This window comes from Tupaia chinensis, unplaced genomic scaffold (genome assembly GCF_000334495.1).
Source record: "Tupaia chinensis unplaced genomic scaffold, TupChi_1.0 Scaffold000532_1, whole genome shotgun sequence".
In the NCBI taxonomy this organism is placed as follows: domain Eukaryota; kingdom Metazoa; phylum Chordata; class Mammalia; order Scandentia; family Tupaiidae; genus Tupaia; species Tupaia belangeri.
The window spans coordinates 9558374-9586006 of record NW_006160045.1 but is presented as its reverse complement, the minus strand read 5'-3'; the positions used below and the strand labels follow the sequence as shown (position 1 = coordinate 9586006).

The window sequence follows — 27633 nt, the reverse complement described above, 5'->3', positions numbered from 1 at the left end:
CTTTATTTCTGATTCAGAATCCGGACAGGGAATAGGAGCACTATTTATTGGATATTTCAAAATTCCAAGGCCATAATTATTAGGAAATTCAGGAAAGGCCAGTGCCCACAGGCAAGAAGAACACAATGTTATTACCATAAGGGTCGTCATTCACAGTATGAGAACTCTCTCAAGAGCCTGGGACCCAAGGAAGCCGAAGGTGGACTCAACTACAAGAGAGAATTTAATCCCAGGAGTTATCCTTCATAAGTTGCCTCACTGCAGAACACCTTTTAGGTAAGGATCAGGCCAAGAATCACTTAACAATAATAGAGGCCAAGATCCTCAAATACACCAAATAACCTCATCATCTTGGCCAGTCCTTAGCAGTGAGGTCTAGTGAAAATAACATAGACTTTGGGACAAGTGATCCAAGTTTGATTGCTGTTTTCCCTACCACTATTTGCATGACCCTGAGCAACCCACTTAATTTTGCTTACTTTCCTCTTCTGTAAAATAGAATAAAAAGAACCATGCAGAGTTGTTGGGAGGATTAAATTAGATAATATATGTAAAGCCCCGAGCACAGAGCCTGGCTTTCACCACTCATAAGCATTAGTATTTTTCACATAAAGAGTTTTTAAGCTTCTCAATGTGATGAATTATGACTGGTCTCTCCTAGTCAATTCATTTACCTCCCACTGTGCCATTTCTAAATAGGGAGACTATTTACACTTGGGCAGAACAAGGTGTAGGTTTTGGGGCAGCTATATAGGGCAGGGAGCTATCTAATGATTCTGGTTTATTTTTATCCACCACTTTTGCATTTTAGATGTCGCTATTTTGATAAGGTCAGCCCTTTTGGTAAAGTATTGTTACTGCTCACCTCCAATGAGCAAGTTATGTAACTCCACTTGGCCTCCAAGGACAGAATGCAATCAACTCCAAATGGAGAGAGGTGTTGAGGCACAATGTAAGGCTATGTGAGAATAGTAGACCAGAAAGCCAGTGCTGAGAATTGATGAAAAGGGGGAACCAGCAGTTAGCGTAATGGCTATGTCACTGGACTCCCATGTAGTCAACTGCGTGGTTTGCGTCCCGGACCTGGTGGCTTAAAACTCACACCGGGCGCATGTGCGTGCGTGCCCAAGATCCCGAGAGGAGAATGGAGGAGAAGGGATTGCGGCGTGACCATCCCCCCTGGGGGGTGATTTCTCGCTTTCTGTCTCTATGTCTCTCTCTCTCTGTCTGGCGAGTGCACACACCCCATAGTGAAAACCTCTCCAAAAAAAAAATTGATGAAAAGGGTAACATGACCAGGATCAGGATTTTCATTGGAACATTGTTGCCCTGGAAATTAGTTCTCCTCAGTTTGGTTGCAATTCTTGAATTACTGGCCATTTCCCCAGAGTATATTGCAGGAAAGCAATGCCAGTAATTCAGGGAAATGTTGTACCCTAAAAGGAGGAAATACTGGGAAAAAAAAATAGCAAATGGCTTAGATAAATAATGTCCAAATCTGTGTTCAGGAAAAATCCACCCCTTACTCAAGGCTTTGACATCATATTCTCCAGGTTTCTGTTGGCAACAGAATCTTTGGTCTAATAGTCCACTGCCTAACTCCATTGTCTACATGTCCCTGGGCTCCAACTTTGGAAAAACTGGGAATTGAGCCTGTTCAATGAATGGATCTAGATGAGGAAGGGAGCTTCCTAGCAGGGCCTGGACTCTAAGCTCTTCCTGGGCTGGCTGCCTGGGGAGTCTGCAAGTCTTAGGCCCAGCTTGATTGGTATCTGGGAGGACAAGCCCACCCAAACCATCCAGTGAGTGGCCCTGCCAGCTGCTCTGGCCTGTCCCTGCCAAAGTGCACTACACACTATACACAAACCTGGACAGACCTGGGAAGAAGAGAATTTTGATTCTGTGTCCCCTCAACTTCCTTCTTCCTTGTCTTCTTTCCATCCTATCACCTTCTCCCATAGAAATTGCTCTGAATAAAGAAGGCTACCCTGGAATTTCTTCTCTAAAATTGTTCTTCCTGGATTTGTTTATCTGATTGCAAAATTATAGGCTTTATCCTGGTATCAGTATCATCCTGACATCCAGGAGAGGATGAAGGAAGGGCTCAGGTGCTCCAGGGGGCTCTGGTGACCAGAATCTCCTGAAATCATAACCCTGGCTGCCCACACAGGAGACTGACTCCTCACTACCCTAAACAGCCCTTTCCTTTCTGATTACAGAAGCCTCTGTATCAGGTGGGACCCTGGGGGAAACCATCTATGATAACAATACCATCAATGGAACGGAACCCTGTGATACCAAGAGTTTAGCAAACATTACTTAATTTAATCCTCACAATGTCCCCATGAATGTCAGTATTATTATTTTCTCATTTTACAGATAAGGAAACCAAGACTGGGAGAGGACAAGTAACTCACCCAAGTCACATGGCTGCTGAGTGGCAAAGCCAAGATCCAACCTCAATTCCAACTGACCACAGGGCCTGAGTTCTTTACTCCTTTGAGCTCAAGGCAGCTAGGGATATGCTTTAAGTAAGATGAGCTGAGTGCGTGTTTCAGCCTAGATAATTCTCCTTGCTTCCCACATCTTCCCACTGCCACTGGTTTAGGAGCCACTCCCCACTGCTGCCCATGTCCAGGTCACATCTCGTTCACACCAGCATTGTCTCATTTGCTTATGTATGTGCTTCACTCAGAGAACGAGGCTCTCAATTGTGTCTGAGAGCAGGGACTATGTTTTACTTGCTTTTTTTTTTTTTTTGGAGAGGTTTTCGCTATAGGGCGCGTGCGCTTGCCAGACAGACAGAGACATAGAGACAGAAAGCGAGAAATCGCCCCCCAGGGGGGATGGTCACACTGCAACCCCTTCTCCTCCATTCTCCTCTCGGGATCTTGGGCATGCATGCACACGCGCCAGGCGTGAGATTTAAGCCACTGGGTCTGAGACGCGAACCGCGGTCGACTACGTGGGAGTCCAGCGACATAGCCATTACACTAACTGCTGGTTCCCTATGTTTTACTTCCTTTTAAGCCCTTGTAAGACCTAGAACATAGTAGTGCTGAATCAGAAGACTGTTAGGCTTTTCTGGAGACAGGGGCTATCACAGAGGACCTTGAGAGGCATACAATGTAAGAGGCAGGTGGGAGCTGCGATGCGAAGGACTTAACATGGTGCCAAGCATGTAGAAACATCTGAGGGACCCTAACTCAGCTTGTCTGAAGCACATTCTTGAGAAGGGCCACCTTTGTCTAATGCTCCCCAAAGCATCCATGGGATAAGCCAGTCATCCTGAGTTGGGAATTAATGGTTTGTTAGCTGGAGTCCCTCTTGAACAGCCTGAATGATTCCAACCTAGTTTGGTTTAGGCAATCCAGTTCAGTTTTATCTATTGGGGTGTATCCTGGGGTGCCTGTTTTGGCTGAAGACACTTAAAGATTTTCCAGAAAAAGTCCTGAATAGGTCAACTCCTTCTCCCACATCCTATTTGGAAACTTAAAGTCTCATGTGGAGGATGCAACTGAAGCCAGCAGCTCAGGCCTCAAATCACTTGTTCAGCCTCAACTTGTTTCCCTTCAATTATATGCATGAAATAGCATTTAAACTAGTAAACCTCCTCCCCAGCATAGTCTTAAATTGTTTAAAACCAGAGTAACGATCCTTTAAAAAGAACTGTAGATTAGCCTCTCTTTGTCACCATGTCCTTATGTTTAAAAACGAGACTCAACATCACTACCTCAGAGAATATTTTTAGAAATTTCAGTAGTCTCTGAGGAAATTAGTTAATGTAAGCGCTACCTGTAATTAACTTGTCTACCTAAGCCAACTCAGAGTAGAGGGCATCATCTGGACACTATGATAAAATACAGAGTCTATAAAACTCATTTCAGCCAACAGTTTAACCTAGACCACAGGGCCCCTCACCACACTGGAGCCAGACTCCCCAACTGGGCCTCAGTTGATTAGCTCTTGACCTCACTTCCCTGACTTCAGTTTCCTTGCCTACAACTATGAAGATTGTGTTGGCATCCAGCCTGTTGGGAGTATTGTGAAGGTCCAGTAAAATAATTCATATGAAGGACTTAGCATGATGCCAACCAAGCATGTAGAAACAGCTGATACTGAAACCATTCCATTTTGGGGCCGGCAGGTGGCATGGTGGTTAAGACACTGGACTCCCATATGGTTGACTGAAGTTCGAGTCCCAGACCTGGAGTCCTGGACCTGATGGCTTGCTTTCTCACTTTCCCCCTCTCTCTGGTCAAATTTTAAAAATAATGGTAATAAATAAAATTTAAAAATTCTTTTTTAAAAATTCCACTTTTTTACAAAATATATTGTTCCTATTTAAGGTATAATTAAAATTATTCTGGAGAGTTTGCCCCTTAAAAAGTAAACTCTGGCAGCAGAGAATCATCTTTGTTCACTGTCAGAAATTGTGCCTGACAGGTTTTGCAGAAGCCCAAGAATTTGTAGATAAGTCCGCTTGGGTGAGGATGAGAAAGAAGGCTGGTGTCTCCGCTCAGTTTGTCAGGAGCTGATTTCCCTCATGGGACAAGTGAACATGAAAGTGGCTCCCTTCTGCACTATCATCTCCCTCGTGCTCAACACTCCTGGCTTTGGACCTTGCTCCTTTCTTGTCTCCAGATCTCATGGTTGGTTAAGACACTGGACTCCCATATGGTTGACTGAAGTTCGAGTCCCAGACCTGGAGTCCTGGACCTGATGGCTTGCTTTCTCACTTTCCCCCTCTCTCTGGTCAAATTTTAAAAATAATGGTAATAAATAAAATTTAAAAATTCTTTTTTAAAAATTCCACTTTTTTACAAAATATATTGTTCCTATTTAAGGTGTAATTAAAATTATTCTGAAGAGTTTGCCCCTTAAAAAGTAAACTCTGGCAGCAGAGAATCATCTTTGTTCACTGTCAGAAATTGTGCCCGACAGGTTTTGCAGAAGCCCAAGAATTTGTAGATAAGTCCGCTTGGGTGAGGATGAGAAAGAAGGCTGGTGTCTCCGCTCAGTTTGTCAGGAGCTGATTTCCCTCATGGGACAAGTGAACATGAAAGTGGCTCCCTTCTGCACTATCATCTCCCTCGTGCTCAACACTCCTGGCTTTGGACCTTGCTCCTTTCTTGTCTCCAGATCTCATGGTGCCCTCTAGGCCTCGTGCATAACACAGTGGCTCTAGCTAGCTATGATTAGACTCCCTTCTGACTGACTGGGTCAGGTGGTCTTGGGAACACTGTCTCTCAGCTTAACTCCTCCCAGGAACTGCATGCTCCCACCTGGGGCAGGGGTGGCAGTAGGGAGGCATGGTCCCATGTAGTCCCCTTGTCTGGGCAGAGTGGGAGCAGAGCCAAGGTGGTAAGTCCTAAGCAGAGGTACTCTGGGTCCCCTGGTGACCCAGTTTTAGCACTGAAGTTCTGGGCAAACCAGGATGGTTGGCCACCCTTGAGGAATCCTGGGCCCTCTCCTAGGTGGTCTCTGTGCAGAGTGTTGGGTTGTGTTGGTAATCGGTAATAGCCCGACAGTGCTAACTCCAAACCTTCCATTGTGTCATAACAGGCCTTTTCATTTCTCTAGATGCCTTCAGTGAAAACAGCACAAGTCACCAATTTCTTACTATAGAAAAGCTTTGATGTACTTAAAGATCATTTTTATTTCTTTTGTTTTCTCCAGATTGAATGATGCCAGTGCCTTCTAATGGTGCCACATGCCATAATCTTTTTGTCACTCTCCTCTGAGCCCTATCCTCTGGCCCTTCAGTTTAGAACCAGCAGAGGACCGAAGGCTCCAGGAATTTAGGCCCTCCTCTGAGTTGAATTCTCACCTGTAGAATCTAGGGGAGAGCACAGCTGCAGTGCCAGGGCCTTTGAAGTTCTACCGTAGCCCGGCTGGACTTGAGTGTTCATCACCAGCATCTGGGTTAGACTGAGGCAAATTGAAAGATAACATGTTCAGCATAAAAATGTCTGACTCGGGGAGAAATTAAGTCAGAGTGCTGGGACTTTCTTCAGAGTGCCCCCTTCTTTTTCATTTAAATATATTTATATATTTCTTCCATGAGCAAGAAAGACAGAAATGGAGACAAAGAGACAGAAGGACAGGCAACCAGCAACCTCCCCCAACTACCCTGGGCTAAGGATCCCCATGCAACAATCCAGCCCTTGGCCGGCCACAGGTCATGGGCACAGATGTGCCCGGCATATTCAGGGCAGTCTCTGGATGCGAACCTAGAACCTTCCCATGTTGCTCAGCCTCACAGTGTTGCACAATCGTACCATTACCCAGCCCTGAGAATGCCCCCCTTCACATTTATCACCGCCTCATGCTCGGGGCCTTTTTGAAGCAGCCCCTGAAAGCAGCTCCATGGTCTACCTACTACTAGAGTTCCACTCCAGTGAAACCTCCCCCAAGAAGCCTCTTTAGTTTTCCTGTCATCCTCATCAGCCCTTTCTAAAAGCACCTGGTGCTTTCAGAAATAGTTCCACAAAATTTTACACGTAACAATTAACTTGTTTTGTTTCTTAATTGTTTCATTTGAATTCTTTAGTCCTATCTGATATTTCAAGATCTTTTAGGAATCAAATCAGAAGCTTATCTAACTTATTCTACTTTTAAAAAAAAATCTTCATGGTTGGGACCAGTAGATGCCATAGCAGTTATATCGCTGGACTCTCACATGGCCGACTGTGGTTCAACTCCCAGACCCAATGGCTTGAAACTCATGCCAGCGCCTGTGCATGCATACCCAAGATCTTGGGAGGAGAATGGAGGAGAAGGGGTTGGGCATGGCCATCTGCCCTGGGGAATGATTTCTCATTTACACTCTCACTGTCCCTGTCTTTCTCTCTGGTGAATGCACACACCCTAGGGCAAAAACCTCTTAAAAATAAAAAATATAAAAAGGATCATGGCGACTATTAAGGTGTCAGATAGCTAAAAATATACTCAGTAAATACTGTCAGAGGATAGTGAATAAATTTCGAACATACCATCACCCAGCATGACACCTTATACACCAAAGCCCAACAAGTGTCTGTTGAATGAGTAAATGAACACTCCTCAGTCTCCTACTTATCTACATTTCTCTTATTCACCAGTCTGGTTTTCTGAGAAATGGAATAAAAATACAAAAAATGGAACAAGACAAAAATATAATAGGGTGGGATAAAGTGCTTGGTATTTACATGATTTTTCTACCTTTTATATGTAAAATCTGATTTCTTGTCCTCTCATTCATTGGCACAGGGAGCTGGATGTACACTTCAAAAACATGTCCACCACGGGCTATTCACTCTGTCACCTTTCATAAGCCCCTTGCTTCTTCAAAAGCTGTAAAAGCAAGCCATAGGATGGCAAAATTTAACAAAATTTTAAAAGGTAGCATACATTTAATTGCTGACATATTAAGTGAAAAATTTTCATACTACTTTTAATGCTTTTAGCTGCTCTCCTTCACACTGCACACGCGAATTTCTGTTTGCTAATGGTGGCAATTAAGGCAAAGTCTTAGGCTTAACGAAGCAATTGCTTACTCTGGCAGGTATGCTAATCAATTTTCCTGCCATGCTTGATTTTTCCATCCAGCTTAGTAGGTTGAGTCTCTGAATGAGCAATTCCAGCATCATAACCTCCATCTTCCTGGCCTCGTGTGAAAACCTGGTTGGTAATAACCAGCGAGAGTCCATTTAAAGAAATTTGAAATAAGTGACACAAACTCTAGCCATGTCAACTCTGATGCATCACTTATTCTCAGTTTCCTCATTCCTAAAAGAGGCATATGATTTTGAATTAAATGAAATCACTTACAATATGCTGCACAGACCAATAACTGCTCAAAATATGTTAGCCGGTGCAAAAATAATAATTATAAAATTGAGTGTTATAAAATTCATTATTATTATTGATGCTGTTAATGCTGAATTGAAAAAGATGTGAAGGGCCAACCCTGTAGCATGGCTATTATCCCTGCATAGAAAGCTAGGACCCCTCATGGCTGATCGCAGTTCAAACCCCAGCCATGGTGGCTTGAAAAACACTGGGCTCATGTGCACATGTACTCAAAATCCTGAAGAGAGAGAGAAATGGAGGAAAAAGGATTGTGGCATGGCTATGCCTCATGGGAATTTCTTTCTTTCTCTCTCTCTCTCTCTGCCCCATGAGAATTTCTTTCTTTCTCTCTCTCTCTCTCTCTCACTCACTCAAGCACATAAACCTGCTGATGAAAGAAAAAAGGAAGGGGAGGAAAGAGAAAGAAAGGAAAGAAATGTATGTGAAGTTGAATCCTTAAGTGACCATATTAGACACTAAAAAAGTATCTAGGGGAGCCAGCAGGTGGCATGGTGGTTAAGGGTGTTGAACTCCCACATGGCCAACAATGGTTTGAGTCCTGGACCTAGTGGCTTGCTTTCCCTCTTGCCTTTTTTCTCTCTCTCTCTTTCTGTAAAATAAATAAGTAAATAAATAAATTTCAATAAAATAATTCTTTAAAAAAAATCTAGGAAAATAATCAGGAATTAAATAATTAAAGAGATCACAAGTTTCTATTTTCCTAACCCTGTTTCCACTATTTTTTTTTCTCTCAGATGTGTCTAAAATTGGCTCTATTGCTCATAAGTAACTGCCCTGTGGAGGCAGTAGCTATCTCCTAGTATTCATGCCCATGTACAGGCCTCTTCACCTCCAAGGCTAGGACATAAAATATATTGTGATTTATTCCTCTCTCTTTCAGATTATTCTAGTGGAAGCCATGTAACTGTTATGAAAAGAGGCCAACATTATAAGGAACTGAGGCCTCCTGCTCACAGCCCTGTGAGGGACTCATCTCAGAAGCAAATCCTCCATCATAGCCAAGCCTTCAGCGACTGAAACCCTGGGCAACACTGAACCTCACATGAGACCCTGAGCCACAACCACCTAACTAAACTGCTCTCAGATTCCTAGTCCTCAAAATCTCTGAGATAACAAATGTTTGTTATTTCATGCAAGTTAAGTAACAAATTAACTTTTGGGTAATTTGTTCCATAGCATTAGATAACGAAAACATGTCCCCTGGCTTACACTTGATTGAATGCATATCTATACCTTGCAACCCATGATCTGAAGCCAAAATAATTTTAAAACATTAGCTGAAGAAATAGAAATGCAAATAAAGCTATGATTGTTCAAGATTTCATTTTCTTTTTCCGAGTTAAATGGAAACTGACCCCAGTTTTAAGATAGACTATCTTATCAGTCATCTATCTTCTGTCATACTCACTCATCTATTCATGCCATATCTTAAGACCGAGGTTTCTTCTTTTAAAAAATAATTATTTATTAATTTAATTCCATTTATTATTATTATTATTATTATTTAATTTGACCAGAGAGAGAGAAAGGGAAAGCTTGAAAGCAAGCCACCATGTCTGGGCCCAAACTGCAATTGGCCATGTGGGAGTCCAGTGCCTTAACCACAATGCCATCTGCAAGCCACAACACTGAAGTTTTAAGATAGACGTTATCTTGATAAAGAATATATGTATTCTTGGGGCCAGCAGTTAGCATAATGGCTATGTCGCTGGAATCCCATGAAGCTGACCGTGGTTCAAGTACCAGTCCCGGTGATTTAAACTCGTGCTGGGTGCATATGCATGCATGCCCAAGATCCCGAGAGGAGAATGGAAGAGAAGGGATTGTGGGGTGACCATTCCCCCTGCAGGGTGATTTCTCACTTTCTGTCTCTCTGGCAAGTGCACACGCCCTATAGCAAAAACCTCTCCAAAAAAAAAAAAATAAATGTATTCTTTATCCTTTCTTTCTAGCATTCCATTTGAGAAGGTTTTTTTCAGAAAATTGTTTCAACTAACTGACAAAGAGTAAAAGGAACACATGAACACATGTGTTCATTTGTGTATCTGGAAAAGAAATAGAAGAAGGAGACAAAGGGAGAAGAGGTGAATGTCAAAGTGTCCATGATATGACTCTGCCTTTTGCTCCCCTCCACCACCATCTGAAATAAATCACTAAACTCACAATATACAATAGTCGAAGCACATTAATTGAAGAAGTGGCCAGCAAAGGTGTAAGCCTTTGTGTCCATGCTGCTATATTGGAATAAGGCTGTCCAGGTAGACCCAAAACACAGAGGCCAAGAGCAGGAGCAAGAACCAACCTGAGGCACACAGAAACCATGGGGAGAGCTATGGGGTTTCATGGAGATGCAATATGAGGATTTGAAGCTCAGCTGAGCCTCTGATATCCACTGAGATCCACTGAGGCCTCTTAGATGAATGGATAGAAACAGAGGTAGGGAAATAGGTATGAGCTACTTGAGGGCTGGGAACAGCAGCCTCATTTTATTCATGTTTGTACATTTGATGCTGTGTGACAAAGTTGTGTAAACTTTTATGGAACAAATGAATGAGCGAATAAACAATACATTAATGAATAAGTAGATTAATTAATTTGTAATTACTGATCTTCTAATATGTGCACTCTATTCATTACTGTGGTCATAAACTTTTGAGCTTATTTCATGAATTTACATGTATTTCAGGGTCATAGAAGATAGCACTCTGTTTAAGTATCCTTATCATAAAGCAATGTTTTACTGCATACGAAGGATGTAATCTTTCCCTCTTATCCACCAGACCAACATTTATATTACCCTCACTTCGTGCCATCATGGGGCAGTGGGGGAGAGGAGGAACCTACAGAATGGCCATAACCAGCTTATGCATTGATGTGTCTCCAGCTCAAGCAAAGCAGGAGCTTCTACAAATGAGCCTGCTCCTTCTATGAAAGTATTTAGATTCCCTTTCTAAGGATTGCCCCAGAACTTTGGTATCGAACATGCCATTTTTCTCCGCATATCTGAACAGCTCTTGTCTTTGGTGAGATGTGAGCGTTCTCTGCCTCTCAAGTTCTGTTGGCCACAAAGACTCTGTCATTTCCATACATACCCCTACATTGGCCTGCCCTGGAGGTCTGAGGATCTGCTGGCCACAGCAGATTACTTCAATTTAACTGTCTTTTCCCCTAATCACACAGAGAACTTCAATACAAAGGAGATCATACCAATACCAGTGGTCAGTTCCAGTGCAGTCTTGGTAATTATCACCTTGTCAGACCTTGAAATCCTCCTATATTCTATGTCATACTTCTGAGTTCATTTGAATTTATGAATTATTTGCAGAAATAATGAAACCTATCAGATTACCTTTCAACGTCATTCAAAATGAAATTAACTGGCAAGGAGACCTAGTGGTTTATGAGAAGACTTTCATGTCTTTAAAATAGTACACTGATTCCCTCTCTCCCCAGTCTACCACGCCTTCATTCTGCTCTCCAATTAGTCTACTATGTCCTTTTTCTTCTCATTAAAGGCTAGAAGGGCAAGAAACTGGAGACCAGATGGTTTTTTAAAAGTGTTGAGAGACCAGAGTGACTCCATTTTTTTATGGGGTGACTCCATTTTGTTAAACCCCCCTTGCTGAGAATTGGTGCCATTTCAAGGAGGTGAGTCGATCATGTAGGAGAAGGTCATAAGACCATCATCCCACCAGGGCTGGCCAATGATAAAAAACAAAGGAAATACCAGAGACCTAAAGTAACTTTCTTGCCAATCAGTAAAAGACAACTATGTTTCTTGAAATCTACAGCCAATGTATAACCGCCTGAGTACCTTCCTCAGCACCCCCAACCTACCCACCAACAGCCAAATAAAAACCCAGCCCAACTAACACTGGGGCTCTCGACTCTGACCCGCTGTGTCGGTGACAATTGAGAGTCCTGGCTGGAGCCCAAATAAAAGCGATCCTTATGTGCTGACATTGGAATCAGCTCCTTGGTGGTCTTTTGGGAATTTTGTGACTGGGACGCAACAGTGTGTGTGTGTGTTGGGACTGGCAGGTGTGTGTGTGTGTGTTGGGACTGGCAGGTGTTGTGGTGGTTAAGGGCACTGGATTCCCACATGGCCGATTGCGGTTTAAGTCCAGGACCTGGCAGCTTGATTCCTCTCTTTCTGACCCTTTCTGGTCAAATAAAAATAAATAAATAAATAAATAAATAAAATTATTTTTTAAAAAAAAAGTGTGTGTGTGTGTGTGTGTGTGTGTGTGTGTGTTTGGACGTGTCTGTATGTCCTGTTGGGTCTGTACAAGTTGCTAATTCTGATTCAGAGGCAATGGTATTTAACATGTTTCTGCTGAATTTCCACCTTCACCCCACCCCCAACCCACCCTACTAGCACTAGTAAAGTTATAGAAAGCAATCTTTGAACATAAAAATTAAACAAACAAGGAGCCAGCAGATGGCATAGTGGTTACATCACTGGACTCCCATATGGTTGACCGCAGTTCGAGTCCCAGACTCAGTGGCTTGAAAATCACACTGGGCTCATGTGCATGCATACCCAAGATCCTGGGAGAAGAATGGAAGAGAAGGGATTGTGGTATGGCCATCCCCCCAGGGGAGTGATTTCTCACTTTCCCTCTCACCGTTTCTGTCTCTATCAACAACGAGCACACACACTCGAAGGCAAAAACCTCTTTTTAAAAAATTAAACAAATAAGACATTAAGAATAAAATTATTCCTTTTCCTTGTATTTCCTTTTTTTCCTTTTGTCACCTAGAAAGTGGTTTATAAATGTGTTGCTCTAGCCCAAAACTCTGTCCTCAGACCCTTTGATCCTACTACCTTCTAAGTGTTTTATCTCAATGACCAACTGACATTTAAACTCAAAATATCTGTGGTGGGGATTGCTACACCCTCTCCTGAATCCACCTAAAGCACATTTCCCAGCTGGCTGGGTGGGCAGGTGTGGGCACGCACACACCTGAGTTCTAAGAGAAGGAAAGTGAGAAGTGATGTGGACCATTTCTACCCCTGACCCATGTGATCCTTCCTGCTCTTTCCTTACCTGTTGACTAACCAGAGAGAAGAATGCGGTGGTGCAGTGGGGCATTAGGGCTGAAGCATGGGTGGTAAAGGAATTTATGTGAGCATGAGCAGAAGTTAAAATGTAAAAACAATTCTTGTCAATATAGTAAGTGGTATTTTAATGTTGGCTATTTTTCTCTCATCTGTGATGATGTAGTCTTTTTTAACTATCTCCCAACCATTTTTGTTTTTTCTAACCCAGTTTCCACCTCAAAGCCAGGGTGGGCTTTCTTTTTTTTTTGGAGAGGTTTTCGCTATAGGACGCGTGCGCTTGCCAGACAGAGAGAGACATAGAGACAGAAAGCAAGAAATCACCCCCCAGGGGGGATGGTCACGCCGCAATCCCTTCTCCTCCATTCTCCTCTCGGGATCTTGGGCACGCACGCACACGCACCCGGCGTGAGTTCTAAGCCACCAGGTCTGGGATGTGAACCGCGGTCGACTACGTGGGAGTCCAGCGACATAGCCATTACGCTAACTGCTGGTTCCCAGCCAGGGTGGGCTTTCTAAAGCCCAGATATAACCATGATTCTCCTTTTCTCTTAATACTTATTCAAACCAGCACATCTGACCTTTCTTTATGTTGACTTCTTTACTCCCCTCCACCAAAAAGGACACAGCAGAACTGGATTAGTCAAAGAAACAGTTATTCCTGGCCAAAGAAGCCACTGAGAATAGTTAAAAAGCAAGTGCTAATAATATTCATAGACATTAGTTAGCTAAGAAGTAAGAACAGGGGCCAGCCAGGTGGGGTGGTGGTTGAGACGTCTGAATCCCGTAGAGCCAACTACGTGATTAAAGACTTGTCCCCGCAGCTGGAGAAACATGCCTGTCACACATGCGTGTGTGCCCCAGATCCTGAGAGGACAGTGGAGGAGAAGAGACTATGATGTGGCCACTCCCTCCCTAGGGCTGATTTTCCACTTTCCCTCTCTCTCTGCCAAATGCATGTGCTCTATAGCAAATAATAATAATAATAAAATTTTTAAAAAAATTAAAAATGGTGCTACAAATAGTCTTTTCAGTTTATTTATCCATTTCTCCCTTGAATGAGAGAGACAGAGATAGCACTCTCTAAGGCTCTTGATGCCACAGTCTATCTCAAGCCTCAGAGGGCCCCAAATCATGGTCACACATGTGCCCAGCATACTCAGGGAAGTCTCCAGATGTAAACTTAGAACCTTCTCATGTGAAGAAGCCTTGCAAAGTGTTGCATTTTATCACTGTACCACTGGTTGCAAAATCTGACTTGGGAAGTTTGGACTTGGGAAAATTAGTGGCTCCATAGGGAAAATTAGTGGCTCCATATGAAAGTTAAAACAGCAGAAGCTGTAATTTTATTTTAAATGACTAATAAATTTAATCTGTGTCATAAAACTTACACAGAAGATAATTGATCTCAGGGAAAATATTTTATAAAAGAGGAAATGAGAAAAAATTTTAATGAAAATGGTTTAATGATGCTATATTAAGAATTATCCAAGGGGTCAGCAGGTAGCATGGAGGTTGAAGTGTTGGATCCCACATGGCCAACTAAGCAATTCAAGTCTCAAATCTGGTGGCTTATAAATCACATCAGGTACAAGTGCACGTATGTGTGCCTAGAATTCTAAGGTGAGATTGGAGGAGAGGGGATTGTGGCATGGCCAACCCCCCGGGGATGATTTCTCACTTACTCTCTGTATCTCTCTGGTGAATGCACACATCCTATAGCAAAAACAAAAAACGAACACAGAAAAGAGAGAATTATTCAAGGTATTAAACTGGCCTAATAAAGTTCACTCTAGAACTACTTTCCTCAGTGAAAAGTTACAAAGAGTGATACCGTTCTCATCTAAATAGTTGTATTTTTAGACACGAAGTAAACAATTGGCCTGGCGGTAGGAGGGAGGTCAAAACTGTAGTGCCAAAAACATCCTATACTCCCACTAGTCACTAGGCTCTACAGGATAGCCATGATGACACAGCAGGGATGTGATGCTCCATGATGCTGAGGCCACATGGGAAGGTCCCAGATTCATGTCCCAAGGTCTCTGTGTACATACTGGATATAAGCACAGGCCTGTGATCCTAGCTGGTGGAGGGTGGGGGTAGATTGTGGCATGAAGGCCCTGTTGAGGATGCCTCTTTGTCTCTCTCCTCATTCTAATAAACTTTTTTAAAAATTGCCTTTATGGAGGCCTGTGACATTCTGCTAAGCCAAGGACAGCCTCTTAAGGCAAAAGCAGAGCTAGGCAACAATTCTTTTCCCTCATGTCCTTAAGGCCAACTCTTTCAGCTCTTCTATCCAATAATATCTCAGATACGGCAGTTATTTTAAAAATACACTTAAAGTAGGAGGGAAGTCAACTCCTCTGTGACTGTAATAGTACTAATCCCTCATGTCTATATTGCATTTTCATATTAGAAATTGATTTTATGTAAATCATCTTTTTTTTTTTTTTGGAGAGGGTTTTGCTATAGGGCGCGTGTGCTCGCCAGACAGAGAGAGAGAGACATCGAGACAGAAAATGAGAAATCACCCCCCAGGGGGGATGGTCATGCCGCAATCCCTTCTCCTCCATTCTCCTCTCAGAATCTTGGGCACGCACGCACACGCGCCCGGCGTGAGTTTTAAGCCACTGGGTCCGGGACATGAACCGTGGTCGACTACGTGGGAGTCCAGTGACATAGCCATTACGCTAACTGCTTATTCCCTGATTTTATGTAAATAATCTTAATGTTCACATCATCCTTGCAAAATTACTCATGAGTGCTCTTACCTCATAGCTGAATAAATCGAGACTTGAAAAAGTTAAGAAATTTGACCAATATCATACAACCAACAGAGGTAAAATCAGAATTCCAGTTTAGGTCCTTCTAACTCCAAGACCAGGGTTCACTAATGATACAAGAGTTCACTGATTGCCTGAGTAACATCATAGCCCAGTTGGAAACTAAACCTCAGGAAAGGAGCAGATTATGAAGCCCAGAGTTCCCAGTCATACCTAAATGAGCTTGGACTCAGGAGTCAACTCTAAGCCTCTCAGAGCATCTACCTTTTCATACTTCCTTCCCTAATCGTAGGCCCCTGGACTCTCTGGAGAGTGGGCAGGTGGGGCTGAAGGGGGCATGTGATGTCTTAACTGAGCTCAAGCCAGGTGCCCTCACCCAGCTCAATCCTGCCTTCTTTCCAGCTTCTCTTTGGGACCAGGCTGATTCATTCCCCCTGCACCCAAAAAGCTGGACATGAGCAAAGGGAAACCTTGTAGAGGTGACTGGAATTAAAGCCGATCTCATTGTTCATTGCCTCTGCTCTCGTTCACACCTTAACCCTTCCATGGCCCAAGTGTAAAGAACTTGCAAGGGTTTGTGGACAGAGTGGGAACTACTGAGCCCCTGTTCTGCCAGAATCACTGCACAAGACCCAAACCAATGATCAGCTTCAGATCACCTGAAGGGTTACTGGGGAACCGCATGTGGATTTCCTATGTATTACTCCTTAATGCCCAACCATGAGTCAGACTCTCTCAAGCCAGTAGACAGCATTCAAGGGATTAGCTTTTATTTAATTTAATTAATTAATTTATTTTATGGTCGAGGTTTTCTAAATTGTTATGTATATAAAAGGTGATGGAGTTTAATGTTACTCTGCGACTCTGAAGAGCCTGTCTTCTTTGGGTCTAAGAGTTGTATGTCTCAGTGCTTCGGCGCAGAATGAGTCCAGAGTGGTCATTGCAATGGTAAATGACAATCGCCAGTGCCCCGTACGTGCCTGTTTTACTGCTACTGGCTCCGACAAGACGTTTCTGGGATGCAGGCTGCATGAGGCATCCACGTTGCTTTCACTGTCTTCCCTCCCACGCTCCTCCCTGGGACACTGCTTCTTACTGACTATACGGGTTCTCTCTGCCTCCCACTGATTCCAAAAGCTATCCAAAATCCTGCTAAATTCACATATATTCACCATGGGCCTAAGAAGGACAAAGCCCAGCTCTGGAGCTCTCTAAATAAATACTACCCTCAAAGGACTTGTAATCCATGGCACTCCGAGTTAGCCCTTCCTATGTTTTCTGCATTTGAATTATGTGGATTAATTATTATTTTTTTTTGAGAGTTTTATTGCTATAGGACATGTGCACTCACCAGAAAGACAGAGAGAGATAGGGAGACAGAAAACAAGAAATCACCCCCTAGAGGGGATGGCCACGCCGCAATCCCTTCTCCTTCATTCCCCTCTCGGGATCTTGGGCACACACGCACACGCACCCGGTGTGAGTTTAAGCCACCGGGTCGGGGACTCGAACCATGGTCGACTATGTGGGAGTCCAGCAACATAGCCTTTATGCTAACTGCTGGCCTCCGTGGATTATTGTAAGTGCTGTTGTCCAATTTGGGCTAAGACCTACTTCCTCACAATACTTCTGACACGGTTCCATATGTGAAACCCATTCCATTCCACAGTGCACACTCATCCCTCATCTACCATCAGCTAGAAAGCCCTGCTTCAGGCCTCTCTCTGTCATTTCTGTTCTTACATTTGACAGAAAGTGCTCTGCAAACCATTGGTCCTCTTGATGCTTGCGACTAGAGGTTCCTGCTCTTTCGACTAGAGGTTCCTGCGGAGATTGAATGGGAAAGACTTCTGTGTGTCTAGCCCAAAAGCTCCCCCACATACTTGACCACAGAAAGCTCCTCTGCCTACTTCTTCTTCAGAAACTTCATTGGGAAGCAATGGTTCCAACACCATACGGAGAGGAAGGAGTAAGGAGGGCTGCTTTAACCCAGTCCCCACCCTCTTCCCTCTTGGAGCCTTCAATTCCTTGAAGACAATGTTCTGGAAGCTTCTCTACCCAGTCCTCTAAAATGGACTCTAGATGTTCTGCTCTAGGTGGCCTCAAATTTCTCAACCTTCCTCTTTAAGCAAATGACTGTAAGCCAAACAATGGTCTTCATGGTGAGCTGTGGAGGGCCAAGGACACCAGGGCCCCTTCTATCACTTCATTCAGGACGTTTTATAATGAGACTAACTCTCATTGGCAGGCAGATCACACTGTTAACATATGTTTAGAGTCCATTAAAGCCCGTCACCCACTACCGGTCACCTCTTTAACTCTCACTCCTTCTGTATTTTGCTACTGAATTTTTTGATCCAATAGTAAGACCTATATGTGCCTATACTTCCTCTAGTGAGTCTGAGCTTGTGATATTCTTTCAAAAATCTCTTCCTTCCTGATTTAATCATGTTCAGTTTTGTGTCATTCCAGAATTGATCAGGGCCTTCATATGAAAGTCACTGATGTTAAATGGTGAATGAATCAGAATGAAGTAAAGAGCCCATGGCACCCATTTAGGACAACCTTCCATCTCCCAGGTTGCTGCTGACCCATGAACCAGGACTCTTGGGTTACTACTACATAGCTCCCCAGAAAGTACCATCATTCACCTGGTGTTGGACATCTGGACTGAGCTTCCCCAAACTGTGAGGCTGAAGATGATGTTGGGGTTTCCCAGTAACCTAGGAGACATAGGTAGCATGTGTCTTAGCTAAAGAATGTGACCTGGCCTCATTTTCTTATTTTTATGTAGAAGTGGTTACAGCTAGAGCTCTTGCTGGGTTCTTTTGACTAATTTTTCCACTGTATCCATTACATGGTTCAGATCTAGGGGTATGGTACTAATCATGAAATATGACTGAAGAACAGAGTATTGGTGGCTTTAAAAACCAGTTGCCTAGGGTGAAGTGTTCCAAGCCACCCTCTGGGCACCTGGCCCATCTGCTGGGCATCTCTGTCTTGCTGAGAGGAAGTGAGATACTTTGCAGCGTGTACAAGTTAACTTGACATCAAGCTTGCCTTCAATTTAGCTACGGGAAAGAGAATGGCATCAGGAGACCCAGCCTGTGATGCCACCAACAGATAAAATTTCCCCCAAAGCCTCTAACACTGCACTGCTGTTTTCATTGCTGCTATTGAAACAGACTGTCCCAGGCATGGGGGCCTGATGGATATGCTTCATTATAATTTAATGTGGAGACTGGTATTTAAACGGACTCTCATTTTCCCTACTTTCTTTGTTCTGGAATATCAAAAATATATTCCTGCCAGAAAGGTGAAATTGATGTCAAGCATTTCTGAAAAGGACAGGGTTTACTGATGTTTGAACAAATACACTGCAGTGGCATCTTTGCTGGCTGTCAAACTCCAGCATACAAAACATCTCTTTGGACTGTTGCTTCCTTAAAGGTATGTGTCTGACCCCTGAGGAACCTGGGGTCCAGTGGGGAGACTGGCCTTTCTGAGGAGACAAAGCGTATAGAAGAGCAGTGGCCTTAAGGCTGACGAGGGGGAAGGACTCATTGTGCAAATACTCCCACCATGGCTGACTTCAAGCTAACAGGTCATCAGAGAACATGAGGATGGAACAGTAACCTACCATTACACGGCATTCCCACCCCAATACAGTAGGTATATCCTCAAGAGCACAGATAACAGTGAAATGAATAGAAAGTGGCAAGTTCTGACTACATCTGACCTTTGTTTTTGATACAATTTATTTAATTGTAAGTTTACATAACTTCAGTTTTGATAATGGCTGGGTTTAACAACTGTTTAGCAAAAATCCCTAAAAAAAAGGAATGACCGGCTCTCACAAAACAGAACACCTGGATCTTAGAGACCACTAGTTGGGAAGGAAGAAGGCGTGAGCATCCCGTGGCAGTTGAGAGAACAAGGTCATATCATAGGAAGATACTCCTGGGGCATCCAGAGCTACCTGGACATTTTTTAATGGCGCAGAAATGACCACAGAGTGAGTGGAAGCAAGGCCTGAAAGCTACTATCTTGTTGTGGGTCTTTTGACCCTGTTTCTATTTCTGGAGCATGAGCAGCAGTTGAAACCCAATACCAGGTGTGGGCACTGAGGTCTGCTACAAATGTAGCTGTGCACTATCTTTCCCTCACAGGCAGCTCCCCACGAGAAAAGGAGCTCCCTGCTCCTAAACTAGGACAAAGCTAAACCTTGACTCCATTTTCCCCTAAACATGCCTAGTTTATGTCCTGGAGAAACATTCCTCCTCTCAGCTCCTTCTCTCCTCTGCTGGAACGAGCCAAGTCTCAGGACAGGATCTAGAGTGACTCCTCAAACACCCACGGTGATGACAACCTGAGCCTTGGGAGCAGCAGCAGCCCCGCCCTGAGCAGATGCCCAGTTTGGCCTGGGAGCTCTGAGGACTGGAGAAGGCTCTGCCAAAAGAGCACAGTTTGGAGCAGAGCAGGCCAAGCCGAAGAAAAGAAGGGTTATGAAATGGATCTGTATAATGACACAGCATGAGTGCAATTAATTTTGTTGTCAAAGCATTTTGCTGGCTGCATTCATCTCCTATGTAAGAGAACAAAACTCTCATAACGATGACAACTTTATTCAACATTGGTGCAATTACCAAATCTAAAAATAGGAAGCAAAGGGAGATTTTCTTGAGAGAGCTGAGTTCTATTACCCATGTGGTATGCCTGAGACAGTCCACCCCCAGGGTCCGCCCCCAGGATTGAGGTAGGAAAGGAAGGAAGAGGAAGATAAGATTCATTGACTGTTGCCATGCACTGCTATGAGAAGTACTTTACCCATTGTATCTACATAATTCTCCAACTCTGCAGAGGGAGGAGAAATGAAGTAGAGCAGGTGAACTCAAATTTGTTGAGCTCCCCTGAGACAGGTTCTTTGCTACAAGCTCTCAGTACATAGTTTCCTTCAGTTATCACAATATTCAAAGGCAAGCTTTATTCCCCATTTTACAGTAGAGAAACTGAGTCTCAGAAAGGTTGAGACCTTTGCGCGAAATCCTGTCACCCAAAGCCTTCTGATTACCGTCATTCACAATGAGTTGCCCTCTATAAAGTTACCTAGCACTTACCACTATTCTAAGTTATTTGCAGATACAAATTTATTTAGTCTTTGTAACAGGCCAGGGTGGAGTGTATTATTGATATTATTCTCCTACCTTAGCTAAGTGACCACCCCAACTTGGTTCTGGTCCTCTGAGCACAGCCACGTTAGGCTTGCAGCATAGCCTCTCTAAGAGAATGGAGCCAATTTACCAGCACCACCCTCCTCAAGAAACTCTTCTCCACCTGTACTTGGTAAGGTGTGCTCTCCTTGCTCTGGGGAAATATTCACTTTTTAATGATAAGAGATCTGGGAAGGAGTTCCTCCTCCTTTATTCTCTTTGGTCATTTTAATTTTTGAATAAATAATGAGAGTTATCCAGACAAGCAAAATTAAGCAAGAAAAGACAGATCTGAGTCTAAATCCCAGCTTTGGCTGAACAAATTCCATACTAGCTGTGGATCCCTCCAAATGACTCCTTTTCTCAGAGTGTCCTCATCCCTAAAACAGATCTTATCCACCTCATGGTGTTGTTATAAGGATCAGAAAAAGGCACATGCAGGATCCCGAGAGGAGAATGGAGGAGAAGGGATTGCGGCGTGACCATCCCCCCCTGGGGGGTGATTTCTCGCTTTCTGTCTCTCTCTCTCTCTGTCTGTCTGGCAAGTACACGCGCACTATAGCGAAGAAAAAAATCTCTCAAAAAAGAAAAAGGCACATGGAGCCTGTGGAGCAATACCTGACACCTCCATTTCTAACTATTGCTATTATTTGACCACTTACTGGTAGCACAGGGCTCTTGTTCTAAGCTAGTTTCACCCTTGTTTCACTCAACTTCCCTGTGACTCCCTAACTCCCTCTTGGTGAAGGAATAAGAGTATCTAATCTGCTTTGTAAGATCACGTGAGGGCTGGGCGAGATCACAATGTAAACAGTGAATTTACACAGTGCCTGCACACAACTGTGCCAATTACTCTGATTTTTTTTCTACATCATGAGCTTCTCCAAGGAATTGAAAATTCACTGAAATACCCAACAGAATGACTGGAATTATTTCCCAGGCACAACTTGTGTGAGGGAACTGTTTGGATGTTTTGTTTTCATAAACAGAAGAGCTGCCTAAAAGGAATTTGCAGTTTTTAAAGGACCACCTTAGAGAAGTTCCACAATAAAGCACAGCTGAGGTTACTATACAAAAGAAAAGAAAACCAGGCCACCCAAGCACTTCCTCTTAAGCTCTACCTTTTAAATCTCCTTTTCTCAAAAAGTCAGTACAATCAATCAGACCTTAAGGGGACCCTTAGCTACTTTGCCAGGTTTCAGGTGTGATGAAACAGACTTGGGGCTTTTCAAGTCAAATGATCTGGGTTCAAATGCAGGTCTGAGACATCTGGGACTACAGACAAGGTACTTACCCTCTCTGAGTCTTAGATTCCTAATTTATGAAATAGGGCAAAGAACAGTATTAACTTCACAGGATTGTCCAGAAGGTCAATCCTGACAAATGGGAAGATGTGAAATCAATCTATAAGATATAAAGCACTATATACATTATTTACTATTAAGAGAAATTATATCAAATTTAATGCTGGAACTATCCTATAATATAGAGGTTAAGGGAGCTGGATCCCACACGGCCAAGCCACGGTTCAAGCCCCAGTGTCCGCTGGCTTTAAAAACATGCGGGGCATGTAAAGATGTGCATACATGCCCAAAATCCCAACAGGATGGAGAAATGGAGGAGATGGGACCATGGTGTGATCACTCCCTATGTGGATGGGGGGATTTCTTTCTCTCTCTTTCTGTCTCTTTGGGGAGTGTAGGTGCCCTCTAGCAATTAAAAACTAATACTTAGTCACAATAACTAGAGAGTCTTAGGATGCTGATACCTCTGTTTCCTCCTCCTTTATGATTTCCTATTTCCATTTCAGCTGTCTTTGCGTACTTGTGTCTCCTATCATATACACAGCTTCTTGGTGGAAAGAAACAGGGACTGTGTACCCTCGTCATTCTGTTGCATTTGCAAGATGGCTGGGGGTTCAATTTGCTGTCTGTAGCCTGGAATCAGGGCTTGTTTGTCTAGATGAGGGTGACAAGTCATCCCAGAAGTGGAGCCAAAGCCAGAGCCAACCATCCTGGAGGTGATGCTCTACCCCAGTGACTTGCCCACCCTGAAGAAATGGGTGTTGGCCACAGAGAAGCCTTCTCCCAAGACACCCCCCTCTAATTCTCCATTAGCCTCAGAGCAGGTTTGCATGTTGTTGTCTGTGGAATTTTTAGAGGCAAATGCCTTTTTGAAAGTTTGCTTTTTCTCCCTACCAGTTTGCCAACCATATGGAGAAGAATCCAGCCTGTAATGGGTTTGAAATGAAAGAGTCAGTTAGGTGAGACACTCAAGTTGTTGTTGCATTTTAAACATAGCACACAACGTGTTACACAAACACCATTCAGAAACCTGAGTCACAGGTTTCGGATGGGAGATGAGTACATATATAAATAGCCTGTGTGTGTCAACCCATAGAAAAGAAAGGAAGTTTGAGGAATAAGGTCAAAATCATTGTGCCCAATTTACACATCATAAAAATCCCAGCCTTGTCATTATTTACAACCCCCAGTACAACTCCCACCCAAAGGGAGAGAATGCCAAATGAGAAATTTAAATAAGCTGATGTCCTCATGTTGAACTAAACAGTACAAATGATGCAGCATCATAAAATGAAGTTATAATTATGCTGTCTCACTTCCTGGCTGCCGGATGCCCACACTACAGAGCAGCCACTCGGCAGGATTTCCTGGGCTCAGAACTGCTTGAGATCTTTATGAGGTGGCTTAGACTACAGTTGAGCAACTGATTTGCATTAAAGGATGTGGATGGTCTCAGGTAGCAACAGAAAAATACAACTTGGTAAAGAATACTTTGAAGATGTTGCAAACATTTTTTAAAATCCACTTTCCCCGTGTTTCGCTCTCCCCAGGTCACCCCCATGTCTTTGGACATAACTCATTGCCAATATATTGCCCCAAATCCAGCTTATGATGTCACCATGCTGGGCTTTCACAAAGCAGAGCACGAAAACAGATGACCCTGCAGGTTCAAGGCTGGTTAAACCCAGAGGTCAAGCCTGCACACCTTTCAGCCCTTCCCATTTTAGGGGAAGGACATAGCCATGGCTCGGGAGGAACGTAACAAGAGTCTTGGGTAACCTGGACATCTGTGAGGCCTTCAGGACCTTGACTTTGGATCATTCCAGAGCTTGGCAGGCACTTTCCAAACTTCTGGCCTCCACTCAGGACCAGCAGCTCAGTGTGAATTTCCAAGGCGCTGTTCAATGCAGTGGATTTTGGGAAGCAGCAGTTCTATCTCAGGAGAGGGTTAGTGTTTTGTCATGTACTCTCCCCATGCCTCCCATGCTCAGAAGGGCAACCATGTTGGGATTCAAATGCCAAAGATTGTAGTACACAGGGTGACAATAGACACACTCAAAGAGCCCAGCCCCCCACCACTGCTGCATGGTTCCATTCCTGTTCAGTTGGTCTGCCCGTGGTTCTCCTTCTCACATGCTCCTCCTCCGATCACCAGCAGAAATGGACTTCTCGAAGGCCTCAGGCCTCTCCCATCTCACAGTCTCTGATGATGTGTGTGGTCTTTAGGAGCTCACTAAAGTGTAGATCATGCTGAATGCAAAAAGGAAAAGAAAAGAAGGTGTTAATCAGAGCCCGTGGAGGGCTCCAAAGGTTGGACCGCTTGGCTTCTCCTTCATCTTGTCACTAGAGCATCCCATCCACTCCAACTGGCCCCTCACTACCACCCACATGCTGGACTAAACATTTGCTAGGACAGCATGTTGCGTCCCTGGGATAAAAGATGTGATTGTTCTAAGGGTCTATATTATTCTCACCAGGATGATTATTATGGTTGCTGTTTCCTTTCCTTCAATTGCAGGGCAGGTCTCTGTGGCAGGAAGCAGGGAGGTGCAACAGATTCTGATGTCACCAGCTGTGATCTGCTGTGTCCAGAGGTTTCCAGATGACACTGGATAGTATGTTAATGCTGGGGAAAAGATGTCATCCCTATTCTGGGGCTGATGTGTGAACAGAAGCCCTCTGGGCACAGGAATTCAATGAGTTCTTAATTGGCTAAGTCCCTGACCCTCTTGTTTTCAATGGACTCCAAGCATTAAACCTGCAGTAAGAGCAAGTGTTCTAAGGTGGTGCCCTGACACTTCCAAGGAGGAGGAGCGAGTAACCCTGTGCTCTTAGAAAAGGCTGCAAGTAAATTCTGCAAGGCTGAGGAATAAGCTATACCCAAACATATCACTTTGTCTATACATCAGAAACAGCTACTTTTTTACAGTCTAGGGAAAAAAAGAGCCAGCAACTTTTCTATTGATGTATTATAAAAAGGAGAAAAGATAGTCTAAGAAGCAAAATCACATCTTAAAAATGAAAATGTTTTACTCTAACCCTACGCATCTGTGAAAGCCCAATGAGTTCTTCTAAGTAGGTGAAGTTCCACTTTCTGGAACCTGAAACACCCTCATGTCCACAGAGCACCACTAGTCAGGCCTGGAACAGGGGAAGTCAAGGGTCAGGTAAGATAAGGATTGCTTAGTCACACAGCTGCCGATATCAAGGTGAGAAGCCACCTCTTCATTGCAAAGCCAGTCTCCATTTTAACACTGAGCCTCACTGTGGACGCCTTCGTTTATGCACTTTTATTCAATCTTTCATTCAAAATGTATTGAGTGCCTACGATTTTTGGTGCTAGGATGCAATGGTGAGTGTGCCATCCTAATCCCTCATTTGAAGAAGCATACAGCCAAGTTGTGACAAGTGACAAGAATTCAATGAGCATCTACTGCATGCCGGGCACTGGAGATTGAGAAGTGAGCAAAACAGATGAGATCTCTGCCCTCCAGGCACAAGTAAACCATAAATCACAGAGCTGAGAGAAACAAACCTGAGGCCAGGCAGGCGTGATCCAGACTAAGCGGACGGGAAGGTGAATGCTACTTCAGGTAGATCACAAAGGCCTGCTTACACTCTTGGCTTGAAAAGAAGTTTCTACTGAGCAGGCATGGTGTTCACAATGGACCCACTAGCTAGTATGAGTATTAGTTTTCATCAGTCTTAGCATTAGCTCATCCCCATCCCGTGTAACCCACACATGTCACCTGGCTCACAAAGCATGCTGGGAAAGGAGGTAGCAGTGGTTTACACAACATCATAGTGGAAGGAGCATAAACTCTGGAGCAGGAGAAATTGCTGGTTTCTATTTAGGGCCTTAGGCACACTCCTCAACCTCTCTGAGGTCCTAGGGCAACTCAGCAACCTCAAACTAAACCATGTGGTTCTCAGCTGCTGTTCCATGAGTCTTTAGACCTGTACTCAGCTCAGAGGCAGCTCTCCAAGCACCTAGGTCCCCTTTTGACCCTCCAATGTGGCCAAGACTCATGGTTCAGGGTCCTCTGTCAGCCCAGATGTAGGAGACTGGGAGTACTCAGGTGGAGAAACGGAGTCTTCAAGGAGCCCCGAAAAGTACTAAGAGGTCAAGTTCAGCAAAGAATGGACATCCTGAGCAGGAGGAGTGGCTGTTTTCTATTTTGTTTTGGAAATGAAGTTATTAATAAATGTAACCTGAAGGCAGCGTCAAGCTGGAGTAACGGACTGGAGGACAGACAGTTAAACAGAAGGTCTGGAACATAGTTACAGAGTGAGTACATCCAACAGGCAGGGAGCCGCCAACCACCCCACGACACCCCCTCCTTCCCCACAGCCTCTCTGATACGCACCCTCTTTGCTCACTGTGAATTCATTTGCCCTCTTCCCCTTAACAACTGGGGTGCCCGCAGTTACAACATCAAAACTGACCTGAGGGGGCTTGGCCTGTCTCAGTCTCCACATGGTCTAACATGGATCCCAGGCTGAGAGGAGGAGCCAGGGAAAACCTGGCCTTGTTCTGCTGACCTCAAGGAGGAACAATGGTATCTCTGGGGGCAGACCATTCAGCCTCTGACCCTGCAGAAGGGGCAGGCTGCAGCCCCATGAAGTGAGGTTGTGCACACACCAAGAAGAAACCCAAACTCCAAACCGTCGAGCCCATAAGCCTACAAGGGCTTTGTCCACCCTGTCCAGGTTTCTTCAGACAGGAATCAGTGTGATGAACCTTTAGTGGTTGAAGAGTTTAGACATGGATCCAGAATGACGTGCATGAATCCGCTAAGCATCTTGGAAATCTCCAGAGAGCTTCAGAGACCCTCAGGCTCTCCACAAGTTGGAACAGGAAAAGTCCCTGGCATTTTACTGAAGACATTGCCCTGAGCCCAGACCAACCTTGAATTCCAAGAATATGGTAGAGTCATTACAAATCCCCTGCCTAGCTGAGGCATTTTGGGGAAAGCTACACCCCCCAGGCCTCTGAGTCTGCAAACTCTGAAGACATAGAGAGAGGGAAGGAGAACCCACAGATTCCTACAAGCAGCTAGTCTTACCCTAAAGTAAGAACCGTGTGCTTCAGAACTGTCCAAAAAGCTCAAAATGAAGATGTCAAGCCCCAGAAAGTCTGAATTAGTAGCTGTAAGCCCAGTAATCTGCATTTTAAAGACCCATACCTCCTGGGCTGCATTATGGCCTAGTGGTTAAGGGAGCTGACTCTCACATGGCCTACAACTGTTCAAGTCCCAGCCCTAGCAGCTTGAAAAACAGGCTGTGTACATGTGTGTGCATGCCCAAACTCCTGACAGGATAGAGAATGGAGGAGATGGGATCGTATCATAACAGAGCCCCCTTGGGGAGGGACTTTCTCCCTCTCTTTCCCGTCTGTATGTCTGTCTGACAAGCACATG

The 27633-nt window shown here is 44.1% G+C and overlaps 1 protein-coding gene across 2 annotated transcripts in view; it reads right to left on the bottom strand.

Moving 5' to 3' along the window:
* Positions 1–22528: 22528 nt before the first annotated feature.
* Positions 22529–27633, bottom strand: part of CNIH3 (cornichon family AMPA receptor auxiliary protein 3) — a 143464-nt gene continuing 138359 nt past the window's right edge. For both annotated transcript variants that reach the window (XM_006157268.2, XM_006157270.2), the window contains one exon: positions 22529–24463. In XM_006157268.2, coding sequence (XP_006157330.1) covers positions 24436–24463 — 28 coding nt within the window. In that variant the 3' untranslated portion in view covers positions 22529–24435. The remainder of the gene's footprint in view (positions 24464–27633) is intronic.